General features: G+C 41.6%; 1 protein-coding gene across 4 annotated transcripts; it reads left to right on the top strand.

Moving 5' to 3' along the window:
- Positions 1-2,317: 2,317 nt before the first annotated feature.
- scn3b (sodium channel, voltage-gated, type III, beta) lies at positions 2,318-13,668 on the top strand. Of its 4 annotated transcripts, XM_035155353.2 has the most exons (6): positions 2,321-3,031; positions 5,718-5,884; positions 6,001-6,223; positions 9,169-9,307; positions 12,050-12,134; positions 12,684-13,668. In XM_035155353.2, the coding sequence occupies exons 1-5, from the start codon at positions 2,977-2,979 to the stop codon at positions 12,111-12,113; spliced, it is 648 nt and encodes a 215-aa protein (XP_035011244.1). In that variant the 5' UTR covers positions 2,321-2,976; the 3' UTR covers positions 12,114-12,134; positions 12,684-13,668. The 4 variants fall into 4 exon arrangements, with proteins under 4 accessions (XP_035011245.1, XP_035011244.1, XP_035011247.1 ...); XM_035155356.2 differs by lacking the exon at positions 12,050-12,134; XM_035155354.2 differs by lacking the exons at positions 9,169-9,307; positions 12,050-12,134; positions 12,684-13,668 and adding an exon at positions 7,243-9,150 and having other exon boundaries at positions 2,318-3,031.
- The last annotated feature ends 3,173 nt before the right edge of the window (positions 13,669-16,841 follow it).

The raw sequence follows: 16,841 nt of genomic DNA, 5'->3' as shown, positions 1-16,841 counted from the left end.
AATTGCTCTCATGCTCTTCTGTTCTTCCTGTTTTTGTTGTACTGTCTTTACGTTTAGCCTCATATCTTCAAAATCTACCACATTCATCCCATGTGCACACTATGTTGAAAGCCTTTAGACCTAAAAATGATTTGAAACATGATTTATTCACCTTTTATTCGTTGAAATGATTTCCTTTTTGTAGAAAGGGAGTAAAAACAAGCTGGATACCTGTGGAATAGAGCGCTGTGCTCGACGTTTCCTTCCTGAGTCTGTGGGCTGTGGCCTAAGCAGACCTCCTGTCATCACCATGGCATTGCATTACTGTTGCTATGGTTTCTTTATCTCCAGGATGTGGTTCAACCAGGCCTGCCATATTTAGCCTGCTCCTCAGAATACCAGTCTGATGATGCTGACGGCAAAACGAGAGTGCACTCAGCTGTCTCTCTGCTCATCTCTCTACATTAAATATATCTGCACCAGCGTCACTGCAAACACTTGTTGATTCACTCTTTCGACAATTATCAGCATTTTACAGCGTTAACACAGAGTATGTATCTGTGGACATTCTCATTTCATGTCTACAGATAGATAGATACAAAAAAAGCTCAAAAGAGATATGCATGGTTTTTCATCTTTATTTGACGTGGACTCTTCTCAGTGTGAGAAATCCTCTTATGAATCCAGATACAGTGGCTGTGAGATTAAATGCTGTGATGTCACAGTGAGATTAATGTGCTCGAGGAGGCCGAATCACAGATTCCCTTTAACCAGTTATTTCTCCGTTCTTACAGAGTTGGCATAACAACAGCAAATATCGCAGTAATCCTGGCAGTTGTCTCAGAAACGTTCAGGATGAGAAAAAGGGAAAAAGTATTTTGTCTTGGTTAGTATCTGTAAATAATTATGGTGATTGAGATTATGACTGTATGTTCATACTGTTGTGAAAATCATTACAATAGTTTCTTTCTACAAATCAAACTGATTAAAGTATTTTATCTCGCAATCCGTGATTTGTTATGTGAAGGAGCAAAGCCCTTCTCATACAGAGGGGATCAGGCAACAGATATCTCACCTCCCAGGAAAGCCCATTGTAGACCTGTCTGTGTAGGTCTATTGATATAATGGATGTGCTGCTGGTCTATGGAACAGGAAAAGCAAATCCTGGATTGAGTTTGAAACCATTTTATCGTGTCCTTATCACATCTAACAACTTCCACGACAGATTAGAGAAAAATGAGAGGGAAAAAAACGGATTAAATTCCACTTCTGTTAGGAGCAGGAATGAGATTTTCAGTTTTTCATTTACTCCACGAATCAGTTACTTTTTAAAAACTGAATTAAACTATTAGTTTTTTACCCTTTGTGTTTAATATTGCATATATCTTAAATGACCAAAGACTAAAAAGAGAAAAGGGAGGCGGCAGTTGATGGAGGGCCATCATGCAGTATGCAAGAGTTCGTACCCAAATATAGAATATTGGAGAAAAGGTCAGGGTCTTTCAAGTCTGAACTCCAGAGGATGGAAGATCATTAGATTAGTGGTTCGTGTCCTGCAGAGTGTTTTATCAGCGTCACCGCTGCAGGAAGCCAGAGCTATAGATTAAACTGTGTGTGCTCAGCATTCATTAGACCACAGATCAAGGCTGTGAATGAATTGTTACCTTGTGTTTTCGTCTTTTTTGTATCAGATCACGCAAAATCTATAATAGAATCAATAGATTTCCATGAAATGTTGTGAAGGGGTGGGACATGATCCATTGAAGATACAATTCATTTTGGGAGGGGGTCTGGATCAGGGGGCAGGCTCAGGATTTTCTTTTTCACTCTCTTCAACTTTGTGAGATAAGGACTTTTATTCATGGACCTTTATGGGAAAAACATTTTTTTTTCTTGAGCTTTTCTGTCAGCATACATATGGAAATGCTGTATTACGGGGTTCAGTGTGTGTACTGCATGCCTCTATTCCTGCAGCCATACTGAAGCACTATATCCCCTGCTCCTGTGTTTGTATTGTTTTTACTAAGAGGACACAGCAAAGACTTTTAGAAATAACTGAAGTGCTGATGTGGGAAACATGACAGAGCTCTACTAGCAGCTAATAATCAAGGTTTTGCAACGCATCTCAAAAACTGCTCGTTGTTATTCTTGATGGAATAACCTCAGAAAACCCTGGTTTGCATTAGGCTCCTGCACATGTGGTTGTATTAAGACTCTGTGTGGTGTTTGTTTAGCTCATTAGCCTGAAAAAGCGAATGAAAGGCACGATGATGATTCTGCTCGGGCCTAACGACGGGGATGTGGTCAGAGTGGAGTCAGAGGGAGTGACTCGCGCATGCGCATCGCAGCCTGCGCGCCTGTGACTGCTAGAAAAACAAAGGCAGGGATCCTCGGCTGGGAGAGAAGTCATCAGTCATCTTTAATGCAGGAAACAGACTCCAGACTGTCTATGGTGCTATTCTGCGAGCGGAGGAGACGCGGCATCAGTGTTTCTGCTGCTCTGTGAGTGAACGCGACTGAATCGTCTTTCGAGAATCCACAGGTTCCTGTTCTTCATCATCATCTTCATCATCTCGCCCTCTGTCGTGGTGTGTGTGAGTTTGTGTGTGTGTGTGTGTGTGTGTGTGTGTGCGCATGGACCCGGACTGAATGACAGCACCTGTGGGCGAAGGAGCTGTTGCATCACACCTCACCACGGACTTGTTTATTTCACCGAGTGGAGGGAACAATGGAGTTTAGTTGTTTCTCGGTGGATGATGAAATGCGAGCCGGGTGCTTGTCGGAGGACTGAAATTCACTCTTGCGTTAAAACTCTATTTTTCTCCACACGTTGTACTTTGACATCCTGGTTTTTTTTGTTGTTGTTGTTTGGATTTTCCACCCGCGCGCATCTGCCGAGGAGAGGCGCTGTCCGTGGTTCTGAAGTCACCTCCTGGAAACTTCCACCAAAAGAACCAGAAAGCCCCAGAAAGGACCTGTGTGCACCAGCAGCTTAATATGGTAACTCAACCCAGAGTTCAGCTGCACACTTTGGCACTTTTGCTTTTAGTTGGTAAGTATGACCTGTAAGAGAGATGTTGAAAATAGTTTAAGATAAGATAGTGCTTTAATAGTCCCACTGTGGGTAGATTTCCCTTGTTGCAGCCAGGGAGATGGATCCAGAGGCAGGGCCCAGGGGGGCACTTGCTCCATCTATAATCTTATTGGCCCTGTCCTGTCAGGCCAAGCTTTCAAACACGCACCGAACTCTGGATAATCTGACGTAATCCGGTGGGGCTGCATGTGAAAATGCAAATATCCGAGTGCGATGCTCCAGACATTCTACAGAGTTTTTCCTGCCAGCCCCTAAGGTAAAAACTCTGGATAATGTCACAGTGAGTCACCGTGAGAGCACGGCAGGAGATTCTCCGGATGATTCACTGCGTAGGCGTAACCTGTGACAGACTCACAGGATGAAAAAGTGGAGCCACACATGTAGAAGACACCAACAAAATTGTCTAGAGAACTTTTGGTAATAAGGGCCGACGCTGGTGTTGATGTGCTGTAAACAAAAACATGTGATCTCCGCAGCTTATACTTTACGTTCTGCCTCTGCCTGCTGCGCCACCCATCACTTTAACGCTCTGGAGATTTGTTGTTGTGAACACGTCTGAGTGGAGAATCTCCTGCTGCATCGTTCAGGTGAAAGATAAACTCCAGAGAAAGTCCGGACCCAATTCATTGAATTTTTTTTTTTACACAGTGGGTTTCAACAGTAAACAAGGAATGACTTAAATGTGCAGCTTACTGAATCAGGCATGGATGTTGGGCATATAGTTGGCCCCCCCTCTGTGTAAAATGTGGCCCCTTTATGGCCCCTGATTTAGAAAAATCCAAGATCTGCCTCTGGTTACAGCAGCAGAAAGGTGAGGGTGAAATACAAACTCTGCAAAAGTAATAAAGACATAAAAGAAAACAGTACGAACACAAGGAACTATGAAGAATACAAAGCCATATGTTCAGCGTAGACAGGAGTGTAACAATATTGCAGATATATGAAATTGAAATTGCACAGATGGAACATTTTTATTGCAGTTATTATTAGTTTGACATTGTGAATGCTGCATGGCCCATTTCAGTGTGACTTACATGCACAGATGGGCCTTGTTAACAGCTTTTAAGTGAAACCATTGAGCAGAGGACACCAAGGTTAATCTCCTTCTCGTTCTTTCTCCCTTTCCCTGATTCCCTCCAAATCTCTCTCCTTCTATCTCCATATTTCTCTGCCCTCGTTTCGTGTGTTTGCATTGGCCCTCAGTAAAGGGAAGAGGGAAAAAAAACAGGAAGATGAGATGGAATCGATGTTGTCACTGTCTGCCCCGGGGGCGACTGTGGGTCATTATATAAGAGCACTGGGCCCAACGTTGCGACAGTCACACAAAGGCATCCATGTGTTGTGATGGCTGAGCTAACTGCCTCGCTTCACATGAAATCCATCCCTGTTTATATTCCTCGGCCTCCCTCTAATTATTCTGTCTCTTAATGCATTTACGCGATGTATCAATCAATTCTGGCCCACAATGCCTTGCTGTCCTCCTCCTACAAAACCCACACTTCCGCCATTCAACACTCAGTCCCTCCATTTACTCCACCCTCTGCCAGCTGATGCAAATGGGCACAGGTCATCGTTAGTGCTTAATGGCCTGGATGAGTTGGATTTGTTGTCAGTGTTGTGACTCAAGTCTCTCCAGTGTTCACAGGGCTGTATAATTCAATTGATGCCTTTTCAACACCTGCTGAGTTTTGGAACGCTGTATTCAACATGCAGGAGCTGATGACCTCAATAAGAAAGACTGGGCCAGCTTACAGATGAAACGTGTGTCACAGTGGTGTGTGTGTGGTTGTACGCACATTAGATGTAATCTGTAACAAACAGTAGAGTACAGTACAGATACAGAGGAAGGACCCAAAGTCGGATGTTACAATAAAATAAATTGATAAAACAGCATGGGACAGCACAGAGAGCAGTCCGAATAAGGAAACAAATCCAAATAAGGAGCAGGCCAGAAATTCAAAGTCCAGAAAAGACGTAAAGCGCTCGATTGTAAACATGTCAATCTAGCAATTGAAAAGTGGAGACACAAGGGTTTAAGTGAACTGAGACTTAATGAGATTACTAATAAGACACGGGTTCAACGGGAAACTGGTGGAGAAAAACACAGGCAGGAAAGTTATTTCAGAATAAAACAGGAAAGGCCGACACAATGTTTGCACAGGATGCACAGTTAGTGATTTGGACAGGATGAATTAAAGCTTCATCTTTATGCACTTTTACATCGAAATGCTCTTGATGAACAAAGAAAACTGCTGCTGTATATGGTTTATACTCATACTGAATATATACACTGAAATTCAGATCCAGACATTTAAATCCCGATTTAAATCATTTCTTTCTTTACTGGCTTATCGACAAAATAGTTTGAAATAAAAAGAAGTCTATCCATCAACGATGTCTGCTACTTCAACTGAAAAGTGTCACAAATCATTATGTACTCATTCATCTTAAACAGGGACTTCAAGTGAGCACATAACTTCAGATAAACACCTTTCTAGTGTCAAACTCACGCCATTCTGCTCAGTGAAGACCAAACATCCAAGTGAAGATACAACAAGGAAAACACATTTCCGAGTGGATAGGGACTTTAAACACACACATTTTAACTGCACTAAATGTGTGTAACACTTCTATGCTTCTCCAGTCCACCTAGGCCAGCCAGTATGTGTCGAAGTCCCCTCGGCGACAGAAGCCGTCCTGGGGAAATCCATGCTGTTGACCTGCATCTTCTGTATGAAGAGGGAGGAGCTCAAACCAAAGACACATGTGAATTGGTACTACAAGCCAACAAATGACATCCCAACAGTTCATGTAAGTGGCCTTGACATTATTGCACAGTGTACAACATGTATGTGAGTGTTCATACCATAAAGTCATCAGCTGTTTGTATATTTTATGCATACCTGCTTGTTTTTCCTCTGTCCTAGATATACAACTATGAGAAACGCATGCTATCACCACAGGCCGGACAATTTAAGGGCCGTCTTACCTGGAAGGGGAGCTACGACTTTCAAGAGGTCTCCATTCAAATCCATAATGTCACCTTCAATGACAGTGGTATTTATGAGTGCCACGTGACGCGCGAGTTCAAGGACTTCATTCCCCCTTCGAACTTCATGAAGAACATCACGCTGAAGGTGAAAGAGAAAGGTGTGGCTCATTTCTTTCCACTTTCTTCACTCTTATTCTGTGCTAAGGTTTAATCAAACGCTTGGTTTCCATGTCAGCACAGCTCAGTGTTCAGTGACTGTGATGACACCAATCACTTAAGCAGGGATATTACAGAGCAGCACACACAGTTGTTCAGAGCTCTAAGTGCTAAGTGCTTCACAGGCAGTGGCATGCCACCGGTGAGGTTACCAGAAATAGGCAGACAGTCGAGCAGAGAGCACACCTCAGCTCCGATCTGACACTTCAAGTGTTATAAAATATGCTTTTGCAATTGACACAGTCTAATGCATAACAGAGTAGTGTTATTTCAACTTTTAAAGATGGAAAAGTTTTCCCTGCTCCAAAGGAAATGTATAATTCATATTCAGCTCTTATAAAGCCAGTAGTGGCCCAGCAGTGTCTCCACAGGAGTCTGTGTTTACAGTCCGTGCAAAGTCTTTTTCCTGCATTACAACATCAACAGAACGGATGTATTTAGTTTTATTTAATCTTTATCCAAACAGGGGGTCTCGTTGTTATTTCAAAAGAGACCTGAAAAGAGGAGACATTCGGGAATCAGCAGATGAATACAGCACATCAAATGGTTAATTAAAACAAATACAAGAATCACGAAGAACAGCGTGTTTTGCTGACGCAGGACATAATAACTGATAATTCCATTGCAGTTTTGCACAACACAGAGTGACTGATACAGCTGCACACAGTATAATCTGGAGAGACAGATGTGTTCATTTAAAATCCCTAATAATGGAACCACCACCCCGTGCACTGTGTTATTTCCCGTGTACCTGGTGTTCTCTCTGTGCTGCCCCCCTCCTGTGATGTGGCATAAAGCGTTCATCAGAATGCTTTAAATGGTTCTTTGCATTTGATCCTATATTTCCAGCTCACTGCTCACTCAGTGAAAACAGCCACTAACAACACCACTCTCCTCCTCCCCTCTGTGATGACGTGGAAATAATTGTGTGTTTTGTTTTGTCTGCCTTATTGTCCATCAGCACTTTCTTCTGTTGTCAGTGAAGGGATTAATTCAAACCAGCTTCTTTGCTATCTATTAAGAGGGGTAATGTATTCTGCTTCCTGGATGCTTGGCTTGCTGGATGTGTCACATTCCATCATTGATCGAATATACAATACAACATGTATATTTGGAGCAACTTAACTCTTCCCATTCCTTTATGTAACATCTTGATCTGCTTGCAAGAGGTAGTTGATTATCAGAGGTCGTTTACAAAGCAGGGTTTGTTTCATATTTAGAGGAAAAAACAAGCTTCTATGAATCCTCCAAAGTCTATAAAATGTACAACTGTTTGATTCCTTTAATACTTACTCTAAATAAAAGCCTCTACTTCTACATCTCATACAACAGTGGCATCAAATTTCACAGAGCCTTTACAGCCAGTGTATTGTACATCATAGCCTGGGAATCATGTTACGGTAACGTTGCCCATAGAAGTAAAATGGATTTGTTCACGACAAACATATCTCTGCTTTTCCCATCTAAGGGGTTATATTACACTAATAGGGTCTATTTGCAGAGGCTGCAGAATCAAATCGGTGGAAGCTGTCAGCCGTCTGGTCAGCAGGCTCTGTGGTATTTGGTACACACTCAACGGTAGGGTGGTTCACGGTGGCTCGTAATGACATTCAAATTAAATGTATTAAAGCACAGGTTTTATTTTTTCCAAATGTGATTGTAAAATATAGTCACATGCTCGTATGTACATGTCAAACTGTTTTGCAACGCTGTAATAATTTCTCCTGTTCATACTGGGCATTGAGAGAAATCCACAGTCCTCTTTCTGTGTGTAATTTCCTATTTCTGTTGCTCACTCACTGTCTAAAGAGGGTGTTTCATACTGTTTTAACATTGGGTGTTTGCCATTTCGTTTAATGAGCTCCTGACTGCTGGAGCTTCATTTTAACTTAACTTTGGAATATTTGCACAGAACAAGGACTGTAATTTGCCCCCTCGACTACTTGGAGGCTTGTTGAAAAGAATGAGCAGGAGGACGGTTTGCAGCCAGCGGAACAGCTTCAGCAGGCTTATGAGTAGTGATTTAAGACAGACTTGAAAGTTTAAACAAATGCAATAATAAAACTTCATGAATTAGTTAGAATGTTATTACCCTTATCCTTGCACACATGAAATCAGAATATGACCTAAAACATGAGGTGGTTATATGTAAATGTAACATCTGTGCCCTGAGAACCACTGTGACCTTGCATATTCCTCTTATTTCATATTTAAAGGTACTTTGTGGAGTTTTAGTAGTAGTCTTAAATCGAGCAGTGTTTTTACAAGTGGAAAAATTATATACATGTGTATGTTTATGTATGGATACATGTGTACAAGTAGTTTCATGCTTCTCTGCTGATTGACAGCTGTTAGCACAACAACATAAAATATGTACCAATGCAGCAGCAAAGACAGTAAAGAACAAGACTGCTCATGAGTAAAGATGGATGTAAAGTTGACTCCGCCATGTTAGTACATGCTGGTTTAGTTTATCCCAAAAAAACTCCACAAGGCTCCTTTAACTCAGTATAGGCTCTACTATTGTTATAACACAGGTATAGTCATAATGTTGGGTATGCAACAAAGTTTGTACATCATTTTTTAAATATGACAAACAGGAAGTTCACCCAGAAAACATGACTTTGCTTCAAGGTCAGCTGCATAGTAAAAACTTTATATTGAGTTGCACTTTCCATTCAGCAAAATGATGTAGAAATAATTGTTGTGACTGAGTTTATCTTGGGTCAGCAGTGTTGCACATAAATGAACATGATTAGCATGACCTCCTTAAATCCATGAATAAATAATTCTGCCCTACTCCATTCAACAACAACAAAATCAAAAACCATTCAGAGGAGGGATGCATATTGAATAATACATGTTGGTTGCTGTTTGCTCTCCACAGCCACTAACGACGCCGCGGCGCTCTACTCCGGGATCATGATGTATGTGCTGCTGGTTTGCTTGACCCTGTGGCTGCTGGTAGAAATGGTCTACTGCTACAGGAAGATCACCAAATCTGATGAGCAGGCGCAGGACACAGCGTGAGTCTCCAACAGCGGCGCGCAAACAAACTCAATCGCAGATAAGTTTGAGTCGGCTAATTGAAAACAGTGTCCCAAAAGCAGACCCGTTGTTGGCACCTCAAAATACATGCAAGTTTCTCTTTTCTCAAAACGCAGCAAGAAGGTGTGCGTCAATTAACTGAAAGTGTTTCCTTTCCAATGCTTGAATTTCTGGTTATTACATCATAGTCATTTAAAATCTCAGAAACATGTCGGCAAGACAGATTTAGGAGGGCGAAGAGGAAGAGGAAAAGAGTCAGGCAGGCAAGGGAACAGGAAGACATACAGAGAGGTAATTGAGTCTACACCATATCGGTTTGTAGTCTGTAGTCAGTGATCTTTCTTTTTACTCACACCTTCTGACAGGCCTGAATAATTCTCGGCACTGCTGACTGCTCTTGTTTCTAAACAAACCTTTTTACATCAGTGGTAGATTTGCAGCTCCCTCAGAAACAGGGCTGACAAACACCCGAGGGCATCTGTCCCACCGGATTGTCATGATGTGACCAGGGCCGATCCAGGTTGACAACTTTTGCACAGGCAATTGGTGTCCCCTAACAGAACAATCACTGATAACACACTGCACATGTGCTGATGGAGACATTGTGGCTTCGCAAACAATTAATCCTGGTTCCAAGTCCGTCTCCTGCAGTGACACATAAAGCCCCAAACAGGGCATTTCTAATACTGTCTGTGTTCAGAATGGTAATTATACATTGGGCTGAATGCTAGGCAACAAAGCACAACAACCTTAAGATACTCTGCAGCAGTAAGGGGTTTCTGTTTACTGTGTTTTTACTAGGGGAACCAACATTTCCCACAAAAGTCCCCCGGAAGAACCGACATAATTCAAAACTAATTCTTCAAAAATAACATAAATAAATGTACAATGTCAATACAAACCAGTAAAACTATGACACAACTGTGTCCTCAGAAACCATTGAATTTGATAAACACTACAGCTGCCACTATTTTAACAGCTGAATAATTAGTTTTGTCATTTTTCAATCAAAAAATATCAAACTCAAATATACGGATTTGCTGCTTTTCTTAGTTACTTAAGGTCATTCATTGAATATAACTTTCTGTCATTTTATGGATTAAATGATTAATCAAGAAAATTGCTTATTATTAGTAGTAGTATTATTTATGCTGCCTTAAATAACACCTGAATCAACTATAACAGAAGAATTTGAGATTTACAACCAGTGTTAATTGAACACCTATTCTTTAAGATTATATTTTGCTGTATATCACATGTATTTTTCTGAATAATCCTAAGAATATGTTAGATAACTGCACTTTTATACATAATAACATACAATAACATTACATAACGACAAACATAGAACAGCACAACGTAGAATATGTATCTATGCATTTTGTTGAATGCAAAAGCTGAAGTCGGTCAATAATGATCATGGAATGTAATGTACACTTGTGTGTAACTTTTAACGGCACTTTCAGGCCATTAGGCTGCTATCGACTAATGTTTTTTTAAGATGGAGATTAAATTCCACTTCAGCCTCAGCATTTAGGTAAAGTTTATCGATCCATGTGCAGATCAGGGCGGCACATTGAGTTAAGCATCAAGTGATCGAATGTGTATCAGTCTGTAAACTTCATTTCCTGCAACTGAAAGACTTGATGTGTTGTGGCCGCCCCGCAGCCATTATTGACCTGTAGGACAACAATGCATCCGTCAGTGAGGAGCTACACCCACTCAGAGAGGCTGCTCTGTGGTCAACCGCTACCTGGGCTTAATGGATTTATACCACATCTAGAACATTGTGAGGTTACATTTTGTGATGCATTAGTGGCCCAGATCGTATTTGTCTTGTTGCTGTGGGAAAAGATGGAACGTAGCAGCAACAGTAATAATTTGTCAGAGCGACAAAATGAGGCTGGATTTTAAATTTGCTGACGGAGTCACGAAATTCTTTTCACTCGGATGTTTTTTGCTTCATCTACTGTTACTGTTTCTATGCAGCTCCAATGAATGAAATTCATATTGAGCAAAGGTACCATGGTTTTTTAACAATATGAAGAATTACTGTTATATACTGTATAAAGGTGTCATGTCCTCTGATGTGCAGCTTATAGTAGATCTCCACCAGTCACATTACAGTGATGGTTCTATCAATAGACTGTTTATAAAGATGGATGACATGTCTCCACTTCTTCAAATTGTACAAAAAATAATTTCCTTTAGAGCCAGAGTGCAGTAGTGATTGTGGAGTGACCACACGCTTGGCCAATCACGAGTCAGTCTCAGCTGTCAATCATGAAGTTCCACCCTGTTTTTAGAGCATCAGATAATCAATTGAAACCAAACTGTGATAATACGTACCTACAATGACAGAAACCATATTTGAGAAAACTTTTTTTTTTAGTTTGGTCCATGTCCCTCCATTAACATGGAGGAGGCAGGGTTTATGACCACTAGGGGGTGCTCAAGATCATTTGGCTTCACTCTTGTGAAGCTTTCATGTCGTCCATTTTTATTTACAGTCCATGGGTTTACCCTTTAAAATAAACATTCATGTATTGGAGTGGATATTAAAGCATCACCGCCTCAAAAACTCGAAATTCAGTCGCGCTGCACCAATGTGAAAGTTGTTCAAACTTCGACCAGCTCTAATCTGTGGCGTTGGGTGACGAGAGCGATCCCTACAACCAGTTCTTAGACTCTCCTCTGCTTTTCTACTGATCTGCCCGCAGGACAAACTACCTAGCCGTTCCCTCTGAGCAGAAAGACAATGCGGCCGCTCCTGTTACCGAATAAAAGTCGGTTGTCAGTGACACGGTATTTTACATGTGACTCTTTTCCCAGTGAAACCATTCCGCTCTCTTCCAACTCATCGTTTGTACCTTTTATGATATGTCATAACTGTCAAAGCTCTGTCGTGGAGTCCTTTCGCTTCAGCACCTTATCTGTCTCGTATTGTGCGTTCTCTTCAAAAGCTGCTGTCATTCCTTCCATTTTCCGTCCTCCATTTGCACTCGTGTATGCAATCTCTCCCATTATCAATGATTACCCATTTAAAAAAAGAATTTCTCTTATGTGAAAAGTGGTATAATTTGAAGTAATTCAAGTTAACAGTTATTATGAGATGATATGTAAGATATATAAAAAACAGTCTCCTCTTGCTCTGCTCTGCGAAGGTGAATCTAAATCTAACATGTATGCCATTTGCATGTATAGGAAATAGGAATCCTGAATTATCATAATCCTCTGTGAATTAGATGATGTGGCATTTGTATTTTGTTTAATATTACACATACAACACTGGTTATTTAGCATGTGAATCATTCCGTGTTGATTAAGAGGGAACATGTTCTCTGCTCTTTTCAGGTACTGACCAACCGACCAAGAGGCACGACCCAGTCTGTGCCTCTATGAAGGTGTCTCTACGCGCAGACAGCCGTGGGAATCAAACCAAACGACCTCCCCTGTGTATCGACTGTGTCTTGTGGAGAGCCATTCAAAAGATGTTCAAGTGCTCCGAAATTTCCACCTCCTTTTCCGCTCATCTTTTATTATTCTTGTTTTCCCTCATGCAGGCATCAGAGAGCATAAACGCAGCAGTTCAAAAAACTAAACTGTCAGTGTCCTGCACTTCAAATCTGAAAAATACCAACCATGCTTTATTCAGAGTGGCCAGCGCATAGAGTTACTACACATTCTCTTAGTAGTGAGTGTTGCCTATGTGATTTACAACCTATGTGTGTGTGTATGTATGTATATATATATATATATACAAGCGGAGGAAAGAATCTGTCCTGCTGCTGTTATACTGACTCTGTGCTGTTTGATTGGTTCATTTCGTTTTATTACAATTTTATAGACCATGCTGAGATTTTGGGTCACAGCTGTATTTGTACCGGCCGATATCTTTTTAATGTCTTTTTAAGGAAAATGGATTGCATCGATTTTTATACTGACTGGATGTGCATTTACCGTTTTGTGTAATGGAAACATTTATAACATGTGAAACCATATCAAGTCACACTATTTGATCTAAGTTCAGCTAGAGGTTTCTCCTATACTCTCCTCCGTGCAAATCTTTAATCCCTGTAACATCCCAGTTACGTTCAGTGGGTCGAGCTGAACTGCAAACTGTTACTCCAAACTGTACTCTCCTGGGCTTTGACTGTTGCCGATGTAGTAATATGGCTATCGAGAATCAGTGCGTGCCTATTTCTATTGTGCGAAACTGTAGAAATGTATATATGTAGTGATTCAGTCATTCAGTGCTGTTTGTTGTCTAGAACAGATTCAACATCTCCTGTGCGAGTGAGCTGCTTTTAAACTATTAAATACAATGCATTCCATCCTCCACGCTGAAGCTCCTTTTTTTGTCCATCCGAAAACGTCTCGTTACAGTGTGATTGCAGCCATCCTATAGAAATAAGAGTCCACATTTACACCATCACCAGGGCGTTCAAAGGAAAACGCAATATTGAGTATTGGCTGCCCGCGTCCTAGGTTCTCATCTTCTCGCTTCGTTGAAAGGGAAGATGTGGACTCTAAACCAGCCACCGTGAGCAGCTCTTGTGTTATCCAGCTCTCATTAACAGTGCAGGGTAGGAGCCGACAGGAGGAATTTTCTTCGCGCTTGATGTAGACTTGTATGTGTGTTTTAATTGCCAGTCTTCACGGAGCTGAAGACTGGCGGTGAGTTTAATTCACAGCGATCACAGCTGGTCCGCATGAGCGAGGCCAGAAAAGGCCGTGGAGGTAAAAAGGCGAATGTGGGAGTTGAGAGGAAGGATGTGGGAAAAGACTGGCACTTATAGGGAGACATGTGATGTATGTTGCTCTTTTAGTTTGCCGTGACCCATAACAGTGACGGATATAGCAGCAGCTGTTGTTATGGCAACATAGGCATGCCTGTAGCAAGGCAGACCGCATAGTGAGGACATTACTGTGCAATAGCTGAGACACGCTTATTTCTGCACAGCCATTCGAAATGTAGTGTTTTCATTAGTATGCACAAAAAATAATAATGAGTAAGCCACTGTCACCCAGCATGCTTTGCTCCAAGAGGAAGAGGCTTGAACAGAAGAAATGCCGCCACAAGCCCACCAAGGTCAGGTATATTGTCTGAATGGCAAATAGGTAACATTAAACGCACACCCTTTATCCATCTATCAAGTGCACATAAATTGGTTATTGATTGTGCAACACATCCCATAAACCTTCCAACAATACGGCATTATGGCTTTGAGATGCATTGTGAAAGTGCAATTCCAATCCCCCCCCACACACACACACACACACCTCCACACTCCTCCTCCTTCTCCCTGCCTCCCGGTGTCTCTCCCTCTTCACTCTCTCCATTGTCGCACTGTGGCTCCCTGAGGAGGCAACCCAGTAATGTGGCCCACATTTAACTAAAATAAGTTTCAATTAAACCGCCATGCAGGCCCCCCCCGACTGTCGCAATGCCCCGGCAAGCATTTTAATTCACGTCATGCCGGCAGCACGGACGGGATGTGACTACGAACACCGTCTTCTTTGCACCGGAATGGGAATTACTAATCCAATCAAGTATCACCGGTGACAAAGGGATTGAAGCAGCTCACTGTACAAAGCACTCTGTACTTTGCAACATGGATTTATTTTTTCCCCCACAGCTTATAGTCTGTTAATGTGATGTTGCCCAAAGTTGTTGCCTGGGAATGACCACAAGTGTTGCAGCTATTTTTCGTCATGAAATCAAATCATAAATCATTAATCTGGACAACACAAAACTTGTCCATCAATGAAGGGACTTTGTCTCCCCCTAGTGTAAATCTTATTATGTCATCAAATGTTGACATGTAATCACTGAGGTGTTATGAACATCACTTTTTTTCTCTCTCTGTGTTGAAAACCCAGAATAACCCTGCTGCTGTTTGATTGGTGATTTCTGATTTAAAAGTTGCCGATGACTAAGATGTTTGATAACAAATTCAGATATGAGTAATAGTGAATAAATGATCCCGTCTGTTTGGATGTGGCCTGTTCAGAAACGCTCAGCTGTGTCGTGAGCATCGATGCAGCGTGCCCTGTGCTGGCAGACACTGCAGTCAACCGGAAACGCAGGCTATTGATTGCCGATAGTCACTTTGCTGAAGCAGATTTCTATCTGTTTTAGCATTAATGCGTTATGATAGAAGGGAACATATTGATACATCTCAAAGTGAGTAATTTGTATGCTTTGGTTTTGCCTCTCTTACTACAATACCTGTTTTTCTGTGTTGGTAAAGTCCCGACAGGGATTTTCAAAGCATCATGCCAGACCGAGCCGGAGCTAGTTCAGCCAGAGTTCCATGTTTCCTCTATAATTCTTATTCCTGCCATTTTCCATTTCTTTTAGCTGTTGAAGATGACTGCACGCATTTCAAACAGACACTCAGAAATTGAATAATTTCTTCCAAAGAAGCCCTTCTGAGATAACCATGGGCAGCCCACAAATCTTCACACATTTCATGCTGTATACCTCTGGCCAGGGAACGGCTGTTGACTCTGCAGTGCAAAAAAAAAAAAGCCCACACTTTATTCATTCATTTCTGGATTTAGTAAGTTTCAGCTTCATTATAGAGATCCAGCCAAGAAGAAATGAAAGATGTGTTTGGACTGCAAACAATATCTCTTTTAGCAGATATAAATGAAACTGGAATTCAGATTCTCAGACCTAAGAGAAGTTAAAGCCAGACGATTTTCTCCTGATGAGGCTGTGTCGATAACAAATAATAAATAATAAGAGTCGCCATTTGAAATACAAGGCCGGGACAGAGAAAAGAATATGGCTTATTTAAAAAGTTTTGAAAAGTAACAGTGGTTAGCCTCACAGCAAGGTTCCTGTGTCTGGGTGAGTTTTCTACTTCCTCCCACAGTCCAAGGGCGTGAGATTGGAGACTTTAAATTCCCTGAATGGTTTTGTTTGTCTTTATGTCAGTCCTGTGATTTGCTGTCGACCTGTCCCAGTTGTACACTGCTTTACACCCAATGTCAGCTGGGATTGGCTCCTGCTCCTCCCTAATGCTTAAAGGATAAGCTGTATCGCTACCGGATGAATGGATGGAGAAACATAACAGAACATTGCACATTTAGTTTAAGGACAGATCTGCACAAACGTCCTTCAATGTGCTCATTTAGGCCTTTTATCTAAACGGAGATACACAAGTGTCTCTCTCTGTTTTCTCTCTCTCTCTTTTTGGTTGTATCAATCATTTGTAAAGAGAGAATTTTAGTGTTCGGATTGTATATAGACCGTGTCACAGGGGGAGTAGCAACCAATTCCAGGTGACACTGGGCGGGAGGAAGGGCTTCACCCTGGACAGGTCGCCACAACCACTCACACTGACATTTACACCTATGGTCAATTAACCTACCTTCACCCAGAGAATATCACACAAACATGGGGAGAACATATAAACTCCACACAGAAAGACCCCTGTCCAACTGGGATTTTAACCAGCAACCACCATGCTGCCCAGAATATAAGTGTATTTTCCAAAATAT

The sequence above is a fragment of the Hippoglossus stenolepis genome, chromosome 4 (genome assembly GCF_022539355.2).
Source record: "Hippoglossus stenolepis isolate QCI-W04-F060 chromosome 4, HSTE1.2, whole genome shotgun sequence".
Classification (NCBI taxonomy): domain Eukaryota; kingdom Metazoa; phylum Chordata; class Actinopteri; order Pleuronectiformes; family Pleuronectidae; genus Hippoglossus; species Hippoglossus stenolepis.
This window is presented reverse-complemented; position numbering and strand designations above follow the sequence as displayed.

What these genes read in the sequence shown, in the direction of transcription:
- scn3b (XM_035155352.2), top strand. Translation starts at nt 2,977, where the DNA reads ATGGTAACTCAACCCAGAGTTCAGCTGCACACTTTGGCACTTTTGCTT. An exon ending in GGCACTTTTGCTTTTAGTTG is followed by an intron (nt 3,032 to 5,717) that starts GTAAGTATGACC and finishes ATGCTTCTCCAG; the next exon opens with TCCACCTAGGCCAGCCAGTA. An exon ending in ATGACATCCCAACAGTTCAT is followed by an intron (nt 5,885 to 6,000) that starts GTAAGTGGCCTT and finishes CCTCTGTCCTAG; the next exon opens with ATATACAACTATGAGAAACG.